The following is a 19,341-nucleotide window of genomic DNA, read 5'->3' on the forward strand; positions in this document are numbered from 1 at the left end:
GAGTGTCAGAACGTCTGGAAGATAATTGATTTATTTCTTGCTCCAATTGATGAAGGGTTGCATTAAATTGGTTTATTAATTCTTTGAAGCGAACCTGTGATTTTTGGCTTGATGGATATGGACATGGTGCATAAGGGCGTGGTGGTTCTTATGAGTAATTGGATTGGCATTGGAGTGGATAAGTGTCATGTGGTAGTGAATGGTGAAAAGAAACTTGTGAATATGGTGGGTTGAAACTATGTTGAGAGGATGGTCTCTGAGCATAGGGTGGGGCTTGTTGGTAGCTACAAGGTGGTCCACCAAATCTATCAATTGGGTATGCATTGTAGAATGGTCTCTGTCCATGATATCTAGGAAGGTGTTGTTGCCTAAAGGGGTGATCAGATCCTCTTGGCTCCATCCATCTTTGATTGCTTAGACCTTGATGCATAGTCCTGTTATAGCTTCCATTCCTTGCAACAAAATTAGAACCAAACTCAAAGCGAGAGGGGTGAGAATTCATACTAGTTATCAGAAATAAAGGGGGAAGAGAAAAAAACAAATAAACAAGTAAAAGAAAAATATTTACAATAACCAATAATAAGACACACATTTGCAATTCCCCGGCAACGGCGCCATTTTGACGTTAAGATTTCTGCTAGTAAAGAATTTTATAAAAATATAGTCGTGTTGTAAGTATAGATTCTAAACCAACAGAAAATCCCTTCGTACAAACATTTGGTTGTCACAAGTAACAAACCCCTAAATAAATTGATAACCGAAGTATTCAAACCTCGGGACGTCTTCTCAAGGAATTGCAGGGAGTTATGTTCTTATTATTGGTTATGAGTCTTGTAAATTGGGGGTTTTGAAAGTAAGGAAGAAGTATGTTAATTGACAGGTAAAATAAATAAATACCTGTAAAATAAACTCTTGGCAAGATATGAGAAATTGGAAGTCCTATCCTAGTTATTCTTATCGATGGTGATGAGAATTGAGTTTTAATCCCACTTAGTTAACCTTTACTAAAGCAAAGGAAAGTCAAGTGGACTAATTAGTTTGATCCTCAGGTCCTAGTCAATTCCTAAGAAAGGACTAGAGTTATTGGAATTCACTTCAATAAGCAAAAATAGCAATCATCAATCACGATGAGTTTGATAACTCAAGAGTTACCAATTAATCAACCAGAGCCAAGAATATAAAAAACTAAATTAAAATCATAAATATCTGGAATACCTCAAATTGCATGGAGATGTCAATTCTAACATGGAAAAGTTCATAAGCCAATTGGGCAACATAAATCAAATACAAATAAAAGCTTCAGAGTAAACAAAAATAGAAGAGAAACATAAATTATTGAACCTGGTATGAAGAAATAATCCTAATCCTAATAGAAATCCTAATCCTAAATCCTAAGAGAGAGGAGAGAACCTCTCTCTCTGAAAACTACATCTAAAATTATGAAAAGTGTGTTATGAGTGTATGATGATGAATTAATGGATTCCCCCACTTTATAGCTTCTAATATGTGTTTTCTGGGCTGAAAACTGGGTTAGAAACAGCCCAGAAATCGCTGATTGTGAAATCTGGTTCGTACAGGTCGCGGAAAAGTGACGCGGAGGCGTCATCCACGCGTTTGCGTGGGTTGAGATTCGCAGATACGACGCGGGCACGTCATTCACGTGTCTGCATCGTTAACTTCGAGGCAGATATGGCAAATTATATATCGTTGCGAAGCTCTGGATGTTATCTTTCCAACGCAACTGAAACCATCTCATTTGATTCTGTGTAGCTCAAATTATGACCATTTTAGTGCGAGAGGGTCAGGCTGACAACTTTGCAATTTCTTCAACTTCTTGTATTCCTTCCACGTTTGCATGCTTCCTTTCCATCCTCTGAGCCATTCCTGCCCTGTAAACCCTAAAATCACTTAACACACATATCAAAGCATCTAATGATAATAAGAGAGGATTAATATTAGTTAAATTAAGACCAAAGAAGCATGTTTTCAATCATAGCACAAAATCAGGAAGGAGAATGTAAACCCATGCATTTAGTATGAATAAGTGTATGAAAGATTGATAAAATCCACTCAATTAAGCACAACATAAACCATAAATAGTGGTTTATCACACGCCATAGTGGCATTCTTGTGTTGGCGTACCACGCCTTCGAGCTCAAGTGGCACGCCCTTTGATTTTTCCACTTCGTTTGCCTCTGGAAACTTGAACTAGCATGGCACGCCCAGGGTCTGGCGTGCCACGCCCTTGTTATGTGATTGGCTAAGCTTCTCTTGAAAGTTACACTAGCGTGGCATGCCCAGGGTCTGGCGTGCCACGCCCCTTTGTGAGTGAGTGGTTCCTTTGTTTGGCGTGCCACGCCACGAACTCAAGTGGCACGCCCCAATGATGCTTTGGCCTCTGAGTGACACTTGCGTGCCACGCTTGGTTGCTCAAGTGGCACGCCTAAGTGAAGAATAGTGATTGGCGTGCCACGCCTTCGATACCAAGTGGCATGCCCCATGTAATTGGCCTCTTCCACCCTCTCTGGAAACTTATACCAGCGTGCCACGCCTAAAGGTTGGTGTGCCATGCCCATGATCTTGTCTTACTCCAGTAAGTGGCGTGCCACGCCTTGGCCTTCAAGTGGCATGCCAAAGTGACTTTTGGAACTGGCGTGCCACGCCTTTGACACCAAGTGGCACGCCCAAGTGAGGTTGAGAGGTTGGCGTGCCACGCCTTCGACTTCAAGTGGCACACCCAGTCTTCAATAGCCTTCAGCCCCTTCTCTGGATCATTGTACCAGCGTGCCATGCCATGCTGCTCAAGTAGCACGCCCATGTATTTGTGCACTCTTCAAGCATGGCGTGCCACGCCTGGGTCTTCAAGTGGCAAGCCAAAGTGACTTTTTAGAGCTGGCGTGCCACGCCTTCGACACCAAGTGGCACGCCGTAGTGGAGGTTCCTCTTGAGGTAGTGAGTTGGCGTGCCACGCCTTTGACTTCAAGTGGCACGCCCATAGTAGTTGATGGGTCAGGCGTGCCACACCCAACCTGGCGTGCCACGTCCCTTTTGTTTCCTCCATTTTGCTCTCTGAAATTTTGTACTAGCGTGCCACTCATAGTCCCTGGCATGCCACGCCCACATGCATGCTTGGATCTCCCTTCTGGAATTTAGTACTGGCGTGCCACACTTAGCTCCTGGCGTGCCACGCCAGTGCATTTTTGTGGCGTTTGCCCCCAAGTGACACGCTAGTCTCACACGCCTAGCTTCTTGTTTGTCTTCTTCCCATTTTTGATACCTTTTTCACCTGCAATTCAGCACAACTCATCTCAAAGTAGTGTACCATAATATTAATCAAATAATGCATGAATTGTACTGATCAAATGAGATTTGTGCTCTTTTATTGTCTTCTTTATGCAAGAAAGAAGGGTAGATGATGCAAGTCATCATAACACCAAACTTAAGATTTGCTTGTCCCAAGCAAATTAATGTGAGTAACCCTTTATATCTTGAGGCCTTGGCTTCGAAAGATTGCAATACAACTAAGTGTAAAACTAAGTGCCTAACACATGTATGAATGTTTTAATTGTCATGGAAAGCTCTTGGATCCTTGAGGGTTCACTCAGGTGTATGATTTAGGGGTCCTTTCTATTGATTGTCACCTTGAAGTAGTAAAGGTTGTTTTGCTTTCTTGACCATGACTCTAAGTGTTCTGTCTCAAGACAACCCTTTAATTAGACTTTCAATTAGCACTCCCAAACCAGTTGGTTTTAGGGTACTGGGTGTTGAGACACCCCTAAGAATTTACTTGCCAGGTCTCTTCTTGACACATCTTCACCACAAGCATCTACTTGGATTATTGATTCTTTTTGAGCTTTTTAATGTTCCTTTTCTTTTCTATCCCAGTAGTTAATGCTCAGAGCCTTGGGTCTTTATTGCTTACTACTTCTTGGTTCTATGGATATTCAAGGAACACCCCTTAGTCTTCCCTTTGTTATACCTTCTAGGACTAGTTCTCTCCATGACTCATTTTTTTTAGTTCATCCAAGGTTCTACATTTAGCTTTTTGTTTCTTAGTTTGTTTCATGATCCCTCTTGGCCTTGGTCTCTCTTATTATTTTTGCACAACTCACAGTAACTCTTATGGAGACAAGTTCTATTTTTATTTAAGTTGTAATGAAGACTTGAAATACATGGCATTTTCTTTCTTGAAAAAAAAAAGACTCATAAAGACTTCAAACAGGAATTGAGACTAAGCATAAAACATAAACTACCCTAACATGATTATTCAAGAAGTAAATAAAGCAAAGACTTAAACATAATTCAGAAATTGGAAAGTGTCAACCATGGGACTTAACAACCTTGAGCAGCATCATCTTCAGTTCATTGGCCCCTTCCCTTTGTCCTTCTTTTTGTGAGGGGATGAGCCACCTTCATCTGGCTTGGAGGAACCTTCTTGAGCCTTGGTGTCCTTGGGCTTCCAGAATCCTACCCTCCTCATGTAATTCTTCTCATCTTCCTTATGTTTGGCTAGGATTTCCTCTTGTCTTGCACTTAGCTCTTCCATCCCTTGCATGAAGGTTGGGTAACCTGGGTTTAGAGCGGCAACAGCATTACACAAGTGATTCAACTTTGCTTATGTGTTGATGTTATACTGCCTCATGGATATGGTTCTGGCATCATAGAGATGCCTGAACTCGGCTAAGTTCCTCTGTTGCCACTTGCCTTGCTTTCCTATTTTGTCCAGTGCGCTTCGCACCTCTCCCTAATCAAATTGTTCTTGCTGCTCCTTCCTCATATGCTCCCAATTCTCTTGGAGTTGTTGAATGTTTTGGTTGACTTGGCTCCATTGTTGTTGCTGAGCCTCCTTGAATTGGTTGACATCCTCCCTCAAGTGGTGTAGATCTCCCCTCATTTGGTGTACATCTCCTTGCATTTGCTCCCAATTGAATCTCTCTGGAAATTGTTGATATTGGTAGTGTGGTGGTGGTTGAAGTGCTAAAAATTTAGGTTGCTCTTCTACCTCTCCTTCTTCTTGTTGTTGTTGTGGTTCATGAGCATGGGCTCTTCGTTCTCTAGCTCTGTTGAGTGGGTGGATAACCACCACTTTCGCCATCTTCTTGACAGTTATGAACTTGTCTTGCCTCACAATCACCTCATCAATAATCTTTTCAACTCCAGCCTCATCACACAGCCTTTGTATAATACTGGGGAATGCCAATCTTGTGTTGTCACTGGTGCTTTTCAGCACTTTGTTGATGTTGTTGGCAATCATCTCTCTCACATTGATGTTCTCTCCTTTCATGATGCTGTAGATGAGCACAGCTCTCTCCTTGGTCACCTCTGAAGTGTTGGATGTGGGGATCAGGGACCTCCTCACAAATTCTAGCCACCTTCTAGCTTGGGGGCTTAAATCTCTTCTCCTCAATTGGTTGGGTATCCCATCCTTGTCGTTTATCCACTACACATTCATCACACATATTTCGCTCAAAATCTCTTCAAACCCAGGGTCTTGTTGCTTCATTCTCTCTTCATAGCTCTGGATGGAGCTTGTCCTCTTCACCATTAACATTCTTTCTATGCTAGAGGGGCTATAGTCAATGGATTTTCCCCTCACATAGCTAATGTAGCCATATTGTTGCCCTGGTTGAGGTACCGCATTGGCATAGAACTTCCTCAACAAGCTTTCTACCACTTTCCTTGGTGGGTTGCATAGAAGTGACCAACCCCTCTATTCAATCTCAATGTTGATCTCAATGTGCTCATTCCTCCCTAGTTGGAATCCAACTTCTGGAATGATTTTCCTCTCACTCACCCAACCATAAAATTGGTTTTGGTTGAATGCGGAGAGGAACTTTTAGGTATTGAAAGAGCTTGAGGATCCAGAGGTTGGTTCCCTGGTTCTTCTTTTCTTTGAGGCTGAGCTTTTTGGTGGTGCCATTAGGTTGGGAGAGTGAGAAAAAAGGGGGTTGAAAGAAAGAGAAGGCAAAACAAGGTTTTGCTCCAATACCAAACTTAGGACTTGATTGTCCCAATCAAGAAAAAGAAAGAAAATAGAGGATAGTAGAAGATGAAAGGAGATGCGAAGGTGAGTGTTGTAGGGGTTTTTGAAGTGGGAGAGGATATGGGGAGTGAGGCTTTTATAATGTGTGAATGATGTGGTTCGAAGGTGGGAAATAAAAGGGATTAAATGTTTTCCCACTTTGGGAAGTGGCGCCTAGCGTGGGAAGAGGCGCCAACTCTTTTCTCACTGTGTCTTCTGCGTGTGTTGAGTTCCAAAGTGCAAGTACACTTTGACTTCCTTGTTTTGTGAGTTGTTTACCATGTGGGCCCCATCTTCTCTCCTGAAATTGAAAATGAATCCATTAGTGATGATAAAATAACCCCTTCACTCTCATCAAGAATAAATTGGGTTGCAATTGATGGGTGTCCCTTGGGACACCAAACTTAATTCTTTGGCATATTAATAAATTGATTTCATCATTGTATATTTAATGTGTTCATAAGAGTGGAATAACATCAATCTTTTCATTTTCTTTTGATTCCAAACTCCTCTGAACTCATTAAATCACGTTCATGTTCTTACCCAAAACATTAAGTGCTTTCAAATTGGGTAACTTGGGCTACTATGTTATCATTGGTGGTGGCCACACCAAACTTAATCTCTGGGCTTACTCTTCAAAATCAAACTTGTTAATTGTTTGTAAGCCTAGATTAAGTGGGTGAGAGGCCACACCAAACTTAGCACTTTAGCTAGTTCTTAGCCCATTCACTCATCATTAGTTATGCATTCATCTAGTTGCAAATCCCAAATAAAAAGAAATAAAAGAGTGTAAAGAAGATCTAACTATCAAAGCTAACATCAAACTTCCTAATCTACAATTGTAAACTAATCCTAATTATTGAAAATTAAGCTATCTAATTCATAGAATTTAAACTACATCTAAGAAAAGCAATTAAATCAAAAAGGATAAAGTGTTGGGGGTGCCTCCCAACTAGCGCTTCTTTATTGTCATTAGCTTGACATTCCTTCATCTTTAGCTGAGCTTGTAGCTCACTCTCTGCTCCTCCAAGGAGCCTCCCAAGTAGTGTTTGAGTCTATGGCCGTTGACAGAAAAAGTCCTCTGAGTCTTGTCTTCCATGAGCTCCACATGACCATAGGAAAACACTTTGAGTATGGTGAAAGGTCCTGACCATCGAGACTTTTTTCCAGGGAAGAACTTGAGTCTTGAGTTGTAGAGTAACACCTTCTGTCCTTCAGTGAACTCCCTCCTTACTATCTTTTGGTCATGCCACCTTTTTGTATTTTCTTTGTAGATTTTTGCATTCTCATATGCTTGATTTCTAAACTCTTCTAGTTCATTGAGTTGCATTAATCTCTTTTCTCCAGCAGCTTGCTCATCAAAATTCAGGCAAGCCTTGCCAAATACTAGTTGGTATGGTGACATCCCAGTGGGAGTCTTGAAGGCCGTCCTGTAGGCCCATAGAGCATCGTCTAGCTTCCTAGACCAGTCCTTTGCTGAACTTCCAACAGTTTTTTCAAGTATTCATTTCAGCTCTCTGTTGGAGATCTCGGCTTGCCCGTTGGTCTGTGGGTGGTATAGAGTTGCCACTTTGTGTTTGACTCCATATCTGAGAAGGAGTGCTTCCAGTTGTTTGTTGCAGAAGTGTGATCCTCCATCACTAATGAGAGCTCTAGGAACTCCAAATCTGCTGAAGATGTTCCTTCTCAAGAAGCTTATCACAACCTTGTTGTCATTTGTTTCAGTAGCTATGGCCTCTACCCATCTTGAAACATAATCAACATCCACTAATATGTAGCTATTTGAGTATGAGGTTGGAAATGGTCCCATGAAATCTATTCCCCATACATCAAATAGTTCTAGCTCTAGTATGTATTGCTGTGGCATCTCATTCCTCTTGGTTAGATTACCAGCCCTTTGACATACATCACACCTTGACACCATTTCCTTGGCATCCTTAAAAACTGTTGGCCAGTAAAATTCGGATTGAAGCACTTTTGCTGCTGTCCTTTCTCCACTGAAGTGACCTCTATATGCTGACCCATGGCACTGCCATAACACTTCCTGCCCTTCTTCATGGGATATACACCTTCTTAGGACACCATCATTACACTTTTTGAACAAATAGGGGTCATCCCAGATGTAATGTTTGGCATCCTTGATTAGCTTCCTCCTCATGTGCTTATTGATGTTAGTTGGTAGCTCCCCAATAGCCTTGAAGTTAGCTATGTCTGTAAACCAAGGGGCTACTTGAATCATCATCAATTGTTCATCAGGAAAGCTTTCATTTACTGCAACTTGCTATATTTCTTCTTCTTGTGGAATCCTTGAGAGGTGGTTAGCTACCTTATTCTCTGCTCCGCTTCTATCTTTAATCTCAATATCAAATTCTTGGAGCAGCAAGATCCACCTTATTAGTCTGGGCTTAGATTCTTGTTTGGTAAGCAAGTATTTGAGTGCTGCATGATCAGTGAACACAATTACTTTTGAGCCAATGAGATATAATCTAAATTTATCAAAAGCAAAAACTATGGCTAAAAGTTCTTTCTGTGTGGTGGTATAGTTCCTTTGATTCTCATTAAGAACCTTGCTAGCATAGTAGATTATGTACTAGCTTGTCTTTCCTCTGTCCTAGGACAGCACTAACAGCAAAATTAGATGCATCACACATTAGTTCAAAGGGAAGATCCCAACTTGGTGGTGCTATAATAGGTGCAGAGGACAGTCTCTTTTTAAGTTCATCAAAGGCTACCATGCATTCTCTATCAAAAATAAAAGGAGTATTTGAGACAAGTAGGTTGCTATGGGGGTTTTGCAATCTTTGAAAAATCTTTAATAAACCTCCTATAGGACCCAGCATGTCCCAAAAAGCTTCTGATTGCTTTGACATTGCAAGGTAGAGGTAATTTTTCAATTACTTCCACTTTTGCTCTGTCTACTTCTATGCCATCTTTTGAAATCTTGTGACCAAGAACCACCCCTTCAATTACCATAAAATGGCACTTCTCCCAGTTCAAAATCAGGTTGGTTTCTTGACACCTTTTTAGAACAAGAGAAAGATGGTATAGACAATCAGAATATGAGTCTCCAAACACAGAGAAATCGTCCATAAATACTTCTATGAACTTCTCAATCATATCTGAAAAAATGGAGAGCATGCACCTTTGGAATGTGGCAGGTGCATTGCACAATCCAAAGGGCATCCTCCTATAAGCAAAAATGCCATATGGACAAGTAAATAAAGTTTTTTCCTGATCCTTTGGGTCTACAACAATCTGGTTATAGCCTGAATATCCGTCTAGAAAATAATAATACTCATGTCCTGCCAGTCTTTCAAGCATTTGGTCCATGAATGGTAGGCGAAAGTGATCCTTACGGGTGGCTTCATTAAGTTTTCAGTAGTCAATGCACATACGCCATCTAGTCACCATTCTTGTAGGTATCAATTCATTCTTCTCATTTGCCACAACAGTGATCCCTCCCTTCTTAGGAACTACTTGCACTAGGCTTATCCAAGGGCTGTCTGAGATGGGGTAGATCACCCCTGCTTGCTACAACTTCAACACTTCTTTCTGAACCACTTCATTCATAGTTGGGTTCAGCCTCCTTTGTTGCTATTTTGAGGGTTTGGCATCCTCTTCAAGTAAGATTTTATGCATGCACATTGAAGGACTGATCCCTTTTAAATCTAAAAGTGTCCAGCCTATGGCATCCTTGTATTGTCTCAGCACTTGGATAAGTTCCTATTCTTGTTCCTTACTCAGACTTGAATTTATGATTACTGGGTAAGTGTTGTTAGCACCCAGATATGCATACTTCAAGCTGGGTGGTAAGGCTTTCAACTCTAGTTTTGGTGACTTTGCATCTTTGTTGTCTGTGGTAGTTGGCATGATTGAGTTCCTCATGGTTGCTTGTGGTAGTTTTCCATCTGATGCTTGCTCCAGCTCAATATTTCCTTCGCATTGTTCTTCTCCCATAACTTCTTGAACTATCTGTTCCATAGTGTCTACCAGCATGCATTCTCCTATAGGTTCCTTGGGGTAGCTCATTGCTTTGAAAACGTTGAAGACCATTTTCTCTTCATGCAATCTCAAGACTAATTCCCCTTTCTGCACATCAATGATGGCTCCAGCAGTAGCTAGAAATGGTCTTCCTAAGATAATTAATGTGTTGGCTTCTTCTTCTATGTCCAGCACAACAAAATCAACAGGGAAAATGAACTCTCCCACTTTCACTAGCAAGTCTTCTACCACCCCATGTGGGAACTTAAATATTTTGTCAGCCAATTGGAGTGCCATTCTTGTTGGCTTGGCTTTTTCAATCTTTATCCTTTTCATCATGGTTAGGGACATAAGATTTATGCTAGCTCCCAAATCACACAAAGCTTTCTCAATGGTGATGTCCCCTATGATGCAGGAGATTTGAAAACTCCCTAGGTCTTTCAGTTTTTTAGGCAACTTCTTCTGTATGATGGCGCTGCACTCCTCAGTCAATACTATGGTTTCTTTTGCTTTCCAGTTCCTCTTTTTGGTTATAAGCTCCTTCAAGAACTTGGCATAGAGTGGCATTTGTCCTAATACCTTAGCAAATGGTATGTTGATTTGGAGCCTCTTGAAGATCTCTAGGAACTTAGAGAACTGGCCATCCTTCCCATCTTTTCTCAATCTTTGTGGGTATGGTACCTTTGGCACATAAGGCTTCAAAACTGGCTTTGGTGGAGGTGAAACTAGGGTCTCTCCTTCATCCTCGTTTCCATATTTTGGTGCAACCTCTTCATGATTATCTTTGCTTGGGGCTCCTTCCTCTACAACCTTCCCACTTCTTAGAGTTATGGCTTTGCATTCCCCTCTTGGGTTAGCCATGGTATCGCTGGGAAATGTGTGTGTGGAAAGTGGAATTTGTTTGGACAAAATTCCCACTTGTGCTTCTAACTTTGAGATTGCTGCACCTTGATTTTTCATATTTGACCTGTATTCCTCTTGATTAGCATATATCCTTCTGTCAGTTTGTGCTTGTCTGTCCATGAGGGAGGAGACTGCCCCTGAAATATGGGATGATAATTGTGCTATTACAGCCTCCATCCTCTCAAAGTTGCTCTTGATTTCGCATGGTTGCATAGTTGAGGATGGTGCATCTTGATTGAGGTTGTTGTGTATGGGTTGGTTGTTATGGTAGGCTATGTTTTGTGAGTTATGGTAGGGTCTATGGTTCCCTGTTTGATGATTGGGGTTATGGTTTTGTTGATTTGATGGATAAGGCTTGTTGTGGTCCTGGTTGTGGTTTTGTTGATTTCCCCACCCAAAGTTTGGGTGGTTCTTCCAACCTGGGTTGTATGTCTTAGAGTGTGGGTCATATGGTGTTCTAGATGAATTGTGCACATAATTGACTTATTCCCAGTCACCTTCAGATTCTGACACAATTCCTTCTTATTGAGGAGTTTAATCTTGAATAACTAAGGCTTGGTTGGCCTCCATCCTCTTGGTTAAGGCTGCTATATGTGCTGCAATTGCCTTGTTCTGAGCTAAAAAAGCATCTACAGAGTTGAGTTTTAGCACTCACTTCTTCTGGATCCTTTCTGAGGCATAGAAATACTCATTTTTAGCTACAGTTTCAATGACGTCTATGGCCTCTGCAATGGTTTTCTTTTTATTGAGTGAGCCTCCTAAAGAGTGATCCACTGCCTTCTTTGCTTCATAGGATAGTCCCTTATAAAAGATATGTAGTTGTACCCACTCATTGAACATTTTCGGTAGGCATCTTCTTGTTAGATCTTTGAATCTCTCCCAGGACTCATAGAGTGTTTCTCCATCTTGTTGTTTGAAAGTTTGTACCTCAGCTCTCAGCCTGTTGATTCTTTGTGGAGGGTAAAATCTTGCAAGAAATCTGTTCACGACCTCCTCCCATGTAGTTACGCTATCCTTGGGGAATGATTCCAATCACTTTGTTGCCTTATCTTTGAGTGAAAAAGGGAACAAGAGTAGTTTGTAGATGTAAGGATTCCAATGTGGGTAATTCATTTTGTCAGGATGACGTTAGGATTTTTTGCTAGTAAAGAATTTTGTAAAAATATAGTCGCGTTGTGAGTATAGATTCTAAACCAACAGAAAATCCCTTCGTACAAACGTTTTGGTTGTCACAAGTAACAAAACCCAATAAATTTATAAACCGAAGTATTCAAACCTTGAGTCGTCTTCTCAAGGAATTGCAGGGAAGTATGATTTATTATTGGTTATGGAAAAATAGTGTTTGGGTTTGAAAAAGGTTTTAAGCAAGAGAAATAGATTGCAAGAATTAATAAATTAATAACTAATAAAACTCTTGACAATGTATGAAAACTGGAAGTCCTATCCCAGTTATCCTTATCAATTGCGATGAGAATTGGATTTTTCTCCCACTAAGTCAACCTCTAACTATGAAGGTAAGTCAAGTGGATGAATTAATTTTAATTCCACAAGTCCTAGTCTTTCCTTGGGAAAGGCTAGAGTTAGTGAAACTCGAATTAATTCTTGAAGAATTCTAAATTTCGGTCAACAATGAGTTTGATAACTCATGAGTCACCAATTAATCAGCCAAAGCCAAAAGATAAAAAAATCTAAATTATTTATATCATAGATAAAAGAAACAAATCATAGATCTGAAAATACCTCAAATTATATTAACCAAGGAAAATCATAACATGGATGGTCATTAAACAAATAAAAGAGAAAATGAATAAATAAGAACATTGAACCTGAGATGTAAGAGAAATATTCCTAATTTCTAAAAATCCTAATCCTAATCCTAAGAGAGAGGAGAGAACCTCTCTCTCTAAAAACTACATCTAAAACCTAAAATTGAATTATGATATGATATCCATTCATCTCCTGAGTCTCTGCATGTTCCTGGACTTTAATCTGTGTTTCTGGGCCGAAAATTGGGTTAAAATGCAGCCCGAAATCTGTGCCAGTGACTTCTGTAATTCTGCAGATCGCGCTCGTCACGCGTCCGCGTCGTCCACGTGTTCGCATTACTCAGCATTTCTCGTACCACGCGTGCGCGTCGTCCACGCTTTCACTTCGTTCGTGCAGCTTCCTATTCGCGCGGTCGCGTCTGGCACGCGAACGCGTCACTCTGATTTCTTCCATTTCGCGCGGTCGCATGATCCATGCGACCGCATGACTTCTCGCTGGTCATCTCCTCAATTCCTTGTGTTCCTTCCATTTTTGCACGCTTCCTCTTCATTCTCTAAGCCACTCCTGCCCTATGAAGCCTGAAACACTTAACACACAGATCAAGGCATCAAATGGTAATAAGAGAGGATTAAGATTAGCTAAATTAAGTCCAAAGAAGCATGTTTTCAATCATAGAACTAAACTAGGAAGGAATTGTAAAATCATACAAATCCTATGAATAAGTGGGTGAAAAGCTTGATAAAACCACTCAATTAAATACAATGTAAACCATAAAATAGTGGTTTATCAACCTCCCCACACTTAAACATTAGCATGTCCTCATGCTAAGCTTAAGAGAAGCTATAAAGGAGTGAAGAGGAATGATAGAGGGTATGCAATGCAACCTATCTATGCGGATGCAACTACATGCAAAATGTTTCTACCTACTTGGTTAAAAGTAAATAAGTTCTTCAAGACAAATATGAACCAAATTCCACTAATTCAAATTATACAGTGAAAACAAGTAAACTTGTAAGAAGATAGCTGATGAAAGCAGGGAACATAGAATCAAGCACTGAACTCTCACTGGTAGTGTATATCACTCTAGTCTCTCAAGTGTATAGGGTACTTCACTCTAATCTTCTCTAATCATGCTTTCTAAACTTTGTTCTTCAGCTAACCAATCAACAAATATTTAATGTACCAATGCAAACATCATGAGGTCTTTTCAAGGTTGTAATGGGGCTGAGGTAAAGGTAAGGATATATGTATGGCTAAGTGAGCTATAAATTGAATCTTTGAGTAACCTGGGCTATCACCTAACTTACATACATTCTATATAACTTCTAAAATCATGCCTAGCTACTCATCATTCCTACTTTTGTATCACATACTCATGTATCAACTTTTCTTTTAATTTGTGTCACATATGCATTGATCTTTTATTAACTTAACATTGGGGTAATTTTGTCCCCTTATTTATTTATATTATATTATATATATATATATATATATTTTTTTTTTCTTTTTCTCTCTTTTTTTTCTTTTTTTTTATAGAGACACAAAGACTAAAATAACATATCAATGCATATGGAATTTTTAATTTTCTGTTTTACATGAGTAGATACCCAAATTTCCCAATATTCCGAATTAGAAACATGATACATTCCCTTATTAACCTATGTGCCTACAGTTTCCCCACACTTAGTTGATGCACAACCTCTATCTTAAGCTAACCAAAGATTCAATTGGAATATTTAATTTGTTTTTCTGCTTAAGGCTAGTGATGTGGTTATAGAACAGAAGGGGATTAAAAAGCTCAAATTGGCTAACAAGGGTGACATAAAAGGGTAGGCTTATTTGGGATAAGTAAGCAAAAACAAGTAATGGCCTCAATCATATGCAAGCATGTAAATATACTAAATATTGGACATATAGATTGAAACAAAGTAAAGATTGCAATTATAGAGAAGAAAACACACAAGAATAAAATATTTATGGTTAAATAATGTAACATATAAATAAGCTCAAAATCTCACAGGTTGTGTGTTCTTTGGCTCAAAAACCATGTTCCAAATACAACTTCAAACAAATTTAACAAAAAAATTTTCAATTTAAATTAGTGAAAATACTATAAAAATTTCTTGAAAAAGAAAATATTACTTCAACCACGTAGTAACTAAATGCATAAAATCAAATAAACATGCAATCAAATATGCAAATGCAGCAATGAACAAACAAAGAAAATAGAATATTGGTGTTGAGAAGAGAATAGCTAACCCGTGGAGATCGGTATCGACCTCCCCACACTTAAAGATTGCACTGTCCTCGGTGCATGCTGAGATGTGCAGGTGGATGGGGGTTGTGGTTCCTTAGCTGGTGCTCTTTTTGTTCCTTTCCTTGCCGGTGGTTTGGGAGTAGCTTTCTTCCTACCCTTCTTGGTGGCTATCCTGAAAAAGGGAGAAAGGAAAGGGACATGTAATTCAAATAGCTAGAACCGGGAGGAGAAAGATTTAAGTGATAATCAATGCCAAGGTAAGGGATAATGTCTTAAATACATGGTCGCGACTACATACAATTAGGACATCAATGGAAATATAGCAAGGCATATTAAATCAATTTGATGCAAGATGTGTAAAAGCATGCAGGCAAAGGCATGAGAAGCATAGGTCAAACATCAATTGTTAAAATAAGCTGGATTAAAGAGCACTTGTATGATGATAATTGTGAATGATAATCTCAAATACAGGTGGATTACAAGTATTGTGAGTTAAAAGAGGAATGAAAGTAATAAATCCAAATAAATATGAGAGCCAAATTTAAAATATCAATTGTCAAATCAATCCTTATAATATCCAGCAGCTCAGTTATAATAAAGTAGAATCCAAATAAAGCTCCAACACCAACATAAAAATGCATGAAAATAAAAAAGAAAGAAAGAAGAAAGAAGAAAGAGGGAAGAAGGAGGAAGGGGAAGAAAAAGATAAGATATTTTGGCAGATTAAGATAAGCTGTGTGCCGCTGGTGACACGAACGCGTGAGTGATGCATTCGCGCGGATAGCGCTTCTATGAAATGACGCAGACGCATCATCCACGCGGTCGCGTGGATCGAGTTGTGCCATTAGCGCGAGGGTAGCCTCGCGGTCACGCAACTCTCTGTTTAAAATGCATATTGCCAAATCCTTGGGTGACGCGATTGCGTGGTTGACGCGATCGCGTGGATGGCCTGAATTTGAAAATGGCGTGGACGCCTGGGGCACGTGTACGTGTGGCAAGGCTTGTGCTTCTAGCACGAGTCCAGCCCAATTCTAGCTCAACTTTTGGCCATACACCCTTTTTACGTCGATTTTGAGGCACGCGTTCGCGTGGGTGACGCGGATGCATGGGAGGCATTTTTCCCACACAACGCGGACGCGTCAGCGATGCGGTCGTGTGGACCAATTTGTGCCAAAGGCACACCTCCAGCCACACTCTCGTGTGACTCTCTGTTCAATCTTATTTTCTTCCCAACGCACTTGTGACACGGACGCGTCAGTGACGCTAACACATCGCGTGCGTGTTTTTTTTATGCAGTATGCAGAATGCAAAATGCAATGAATGTTATGCAGAAATTCTAGGTTCAAACAAAATTCAAAAACAAAGCAAAATGGAAAGGGAACGATCATACCATGGTGGGTTGTCTCCCACCTAGCACTTTTAGTTAAAGTCCTTAAGTTGGACATTTGATGAGCTTCCTGCTTTGGTGGCTTATGCTTGTGCTGATCCAGGAATTCCCACCAATGTTTTTACTTCCAATAGCCTTCGGGATCACAAACTAGGCGCAGAAAGCCTTCAAGCAAGCTAAAGCAAGTGACAAGGCCCCAAGAGTATTGATTTCTAGATTGAATTCCGGGGTCCCAAACCTTGCTTTTGCACCTGTCTTCTTGTTGAGCAATATTGTTCCATCTGGGTGGCAAGCAGTCTGAATTCTCACTGAAGCGGCCAAATAACTTCCTAGACTTATTCAGTTGAGCTTTGTGCCAACCTTTGTGTTTAAATGTTGAGCACACAACCATGTGGAACCTTACTTGACAACTTCTTCCACGGACCATCTCCCTCTTACGCTTAATGCCACAAAGAGCTCTAAGTTGACCATCCGTCTCCAGTAGCCCATATTCAAGTGGAATTAAAAAGCTAAGGGATATGAATTTTACCCACTTGAATGTTGTGTTGGACGGTAATGGCTTTGGGAGAGGTGTTTCTAATGAACTTGCAAGCTCCATTCCCTTGTGCTCTTCTCTAACAGCTTCCACCTCCTTGTAAGCTTCTTCAATTTCAACCTCTTCCTCTTGGTAGCTTTCTTCCAATTCAATCTCCTCTTCACTACTTTCCAAGGGTATGGGAGGTTGTGCTTCTTCTTCTGAAATCTCCATCTCTTGATCAACCTTTTCCAAGTCTTCAACCATGATATGCCTTGGAGGTTGTACACCCTCCTCAACAACAAATTCAAACTCCTTAGAAGAGGGTTCTGTGACTTGAGGTTCCCGTGGAGGTTCTACATCTCCTAAATCTTCAACCACTTCTTCCTCTGCAACTATTATGGCTTCCTCCATTTGTTCCAGGGCAAAGTCATGCTCCTTATTGTCCACTGGAGTCTCTAGTGTCTCCTTCATGCTACGTTCTTCATTAGATTTTCCACATGAAGCCATGGGGGTTCCTTGAGTGTCCGAACGTCTGGAAGGTAATTGATTTATTGCTTGCCCCAATTGATGAAGGGTTGCATGAAATTGATCTACTGTTTCCTGGAAATGATCCCTTGACTCTTGTTCCTCCTTGATGATTACCTTTCCATGACAACTCCCTTCAATTACTCCTTCATCTTCAAGGGTCTCTCCTACCTTCACCTTTAGTACCTCCTCTAGCTTCTTATGAAGTACGAATTCGGGAAGATGATCCTCTTTCTCTTGTTCCATATCAATAGCATCATTGTGATCATCTTGCTCTTGGATTGATGGATATGGGTGCTCTTCCATGGATGGTGGTGATGGGATGGGTGTATCATTATGTAGTTGAAAAGGAAGTGCACTAGAGCTTGAGGATTGATTGTTGAAGCTATTTGGTGGTCTGATTCGGGCAGCGAGAGCTTGTATAGTAGAGTTTAGATCGGTAAATGCTTTCTCCATGGAGGTTTGGGGTGGATAGGAGGGTTCATTTGTTGGGAGAAAGGGTTCATGGTAGGAAAGTGGTTCATCTTGATAATAATAAGGAGATGGTGTATATTGAGGTGGTAGTTCTAAGTATGGCTCATAAGGTGGTTGGTGTGGTGGATAAGGATTAGGGTCATATGGAGGTGTTTGGTGGAAAGGGGCTTGTGAGTATCTTGGTCCAAAGTTATGTTGAGGAGGGGGTTCATAGGCGTATGGTGGTGGTTGTTGATAATCGAAAGATTGCTTACCATGGCCATTGCCTTGATATGCATCACAAAATGGTTGTTGATAGTCCATTGGAGGTGGTTGTTGCCATGAGGGTTGATCAAATCCTTGTGGCCCCTCCCATCTTTGATTGTTCCATCCTTGATGCAAGTTGTCATTACAATCTCCTCTTCTTGCAACATAATTATAACCAGACTCATAGTCAAAGGGGTGAGAGTTTATAATAGTGAGAGAAAATAAAAAAAAGAAAATATTTGAAAAAAGATATGATTTTTTTGAAAAAAGATAAGATAAGATTTTGAAAAAAAAAAAGATATGATTTTTGAAAAAAATAAGATAAGATAAAAAAATTTTAAAATGAAAATCTGAAATTTTTTTGAAAAATATTTACAATAACCAATAATAAGGCACACGTTTGCAATTCCCCGGCAACGGCGCCATTTTGATGTTAGGATTTTTTGCTAGTAAAGAATTTTGTAAAAATATAGTCGCGTTGTGAGTATAGATTCTAAACCAACAGAAAATCCCTTCGTACAAACGTTTTGGTTGTCACAAGTAACAAAACCCAATAAATTTATAAACCGAAGTATTCAAACCTCGGGTCGTCTTCTCAAAGAATTGCAGGGAAGTATAATTTATTATTGGTTATGGAAAAACAGTGATTGGGTTTGAAAAAAGTTTTAAGCAAGAGAAATAGATTGCAAGAATTAATAAATTAATAACTAATAAAACTCTTGGGAATGTATGAAAACTGGAAGTCCTATCCCAGTTATCCTTATCAATTGCGATGAGAATTGGATTTTTCTCCCACTAAGTCAACCTCTAACTATGAATGTAAGTCAAGTGGATGAATTAATTTTAATTCCTCAAGTCCTAGTCTTTCCTTGGGAAAGGCTAGAGTTAGTGAAACTCGAATTAATTCTTGAAGAATTCCAACTTTCGGTCAACAATGAGTTTGATAACTCATGAGTCACCAATTAATCAGCCAGAGCCAAAAGATAAAAAAATCTAAATTATTTATATCATAGATAAAAGAAACAAATCATAGATCTAAAAATACCTCAAATTATATTAACCAAGGAAAATCATAACATGGATGGTCATTAAACAAATAAAAGAGAAAACAAATAAATAAGAACATTGAACCTGAGATGTAGGAGAAATATTCCTAATTTATAAAAATCCTAATCCTAATCCTAAGAGAGAGGAGAGAACCTCTCTCTAAAAACTACATCTAAAACCTAAAATTGAATTATGATTTGATATCCATTCATCTC

The 19,341-nt window shown here is 39.8% G+C and overlaps 1 protein-coding gene across 1 annotated transcript; it reads right to left on the bottom strand.

Annotated features, from left to right (window-relative positions):
• Positions 1 to 9,745: 9,745 nt before the first annotated feature.
• Positions 9,746 to 11,119, bottom strand: LOC130939570 (uncharacterized). Its single transcript, XM_057867663.1, has one exon. It carries the CDS (start codon positions 11,117 to 11,119, stop codon positions 9,746 to 9,748), a length of 1,374 nt encoding a protein of 457 aa, XP_057723646.1.
• Positions 11,120 to 19,341: the final 8,222 nt, after the last annotated feature.

The sequence above is a fragment of the Arachis stenosperma genome, chromosome 7, assembly GCF_014773155.1.
Source record: "Arachis stenosperma cultivar V10309 chromosome 7, arast.V10309.gnm1.PFL2, whole genome shotgun sequence".
Classification (NCBI taxonomy): Eukaryota; Viridiplantae; Streptophyta; class Magnoliopsida; order Fabales; family Fabaceae; genus Arachis; species Arachis stenosperma.

Coding starts and splice junctions, on each gene's coding strand:
- LOC130939570 (XM_057867663.1), bottom strand. CDS start 11,119: ATGCAACCATGCGAAATCAAGAGCAACTTTGAGAGGATGGAGGCTGTA.